At 37.9% G+C, this 425-nt stretch overlaps 1 protein-coding gene across 1 annotated transcript in view; it reads left to right on the top strand.

Annotated features, from left to right (window-relative positions):
* LOC119591576 (inositol-trisphosphate 3-kinase homolog) overlaps nucleotides 1-425 on the top strand; it is a 9836-nt gene that overhangs the window by 8977 nt on the left and 434 nt on the right. Inside the window, 2 exon segments of the mRNA XM_037940337.1 lie at nucleotides 124-162; nucleotides 164-298. Coding sequence (XP_037796265.1) covers nucleotides 124-162; nucleotides 164-298 — 174 coding nt within the window.

The raw sequence follows: 425 nt of genomic DNA, 5'->3' as shown, positions 1-425 counted from the left end.
ACCAGTATGATATAAATATGAAATCAACTGGGTTTACCTTAAATATGTAATATATTGGTCCAGTGTGTAGCAAGACACCAACTTGTAGCACAGTGTTAACTTGATTGTATCTGAACTTGCCAGGTGATTGGAAGCAGCATCTTGATTATCTACGATGATGAAAAAGGCAGGTGTGTGGATGATAGACTTTGCCAAAACTGTACCCGTTCCAGAGGGTGTCAGCATTACTCACAGAGAACCATGGGTCCTAGGCAACCATGAGGAAGGCTTTCTTACTGGAGTAGATAACCTCATAAAGGTATGTGTGTCTGTGTAAATTTTTTTAAACACATGTAATGTAGAAAAGATTTGTAGTCATACTTTCTTCCATTTCTTTTCCTTCAGTTTTAGGTACAGTGAAAAGAGTGAGGATACATGATTTAGAG

Source organism: Penaeus monodon, chromosome 28, assembly GCF_015228065.2.
Source record: "Penaeus monodon isolate SGIC_2016 chromosome 28, NSTDA_Pmon_1, whole genome shotgun sequence".
NCBI lineage: Eukaryota > Metazoa > Arthropoda > Malacostraca > Decapoda > Penaeidae > Penaeus > Penaeus monodon.
This window is presented reverse-complemented; position numbering and strand designations above follow the sequence as displayed.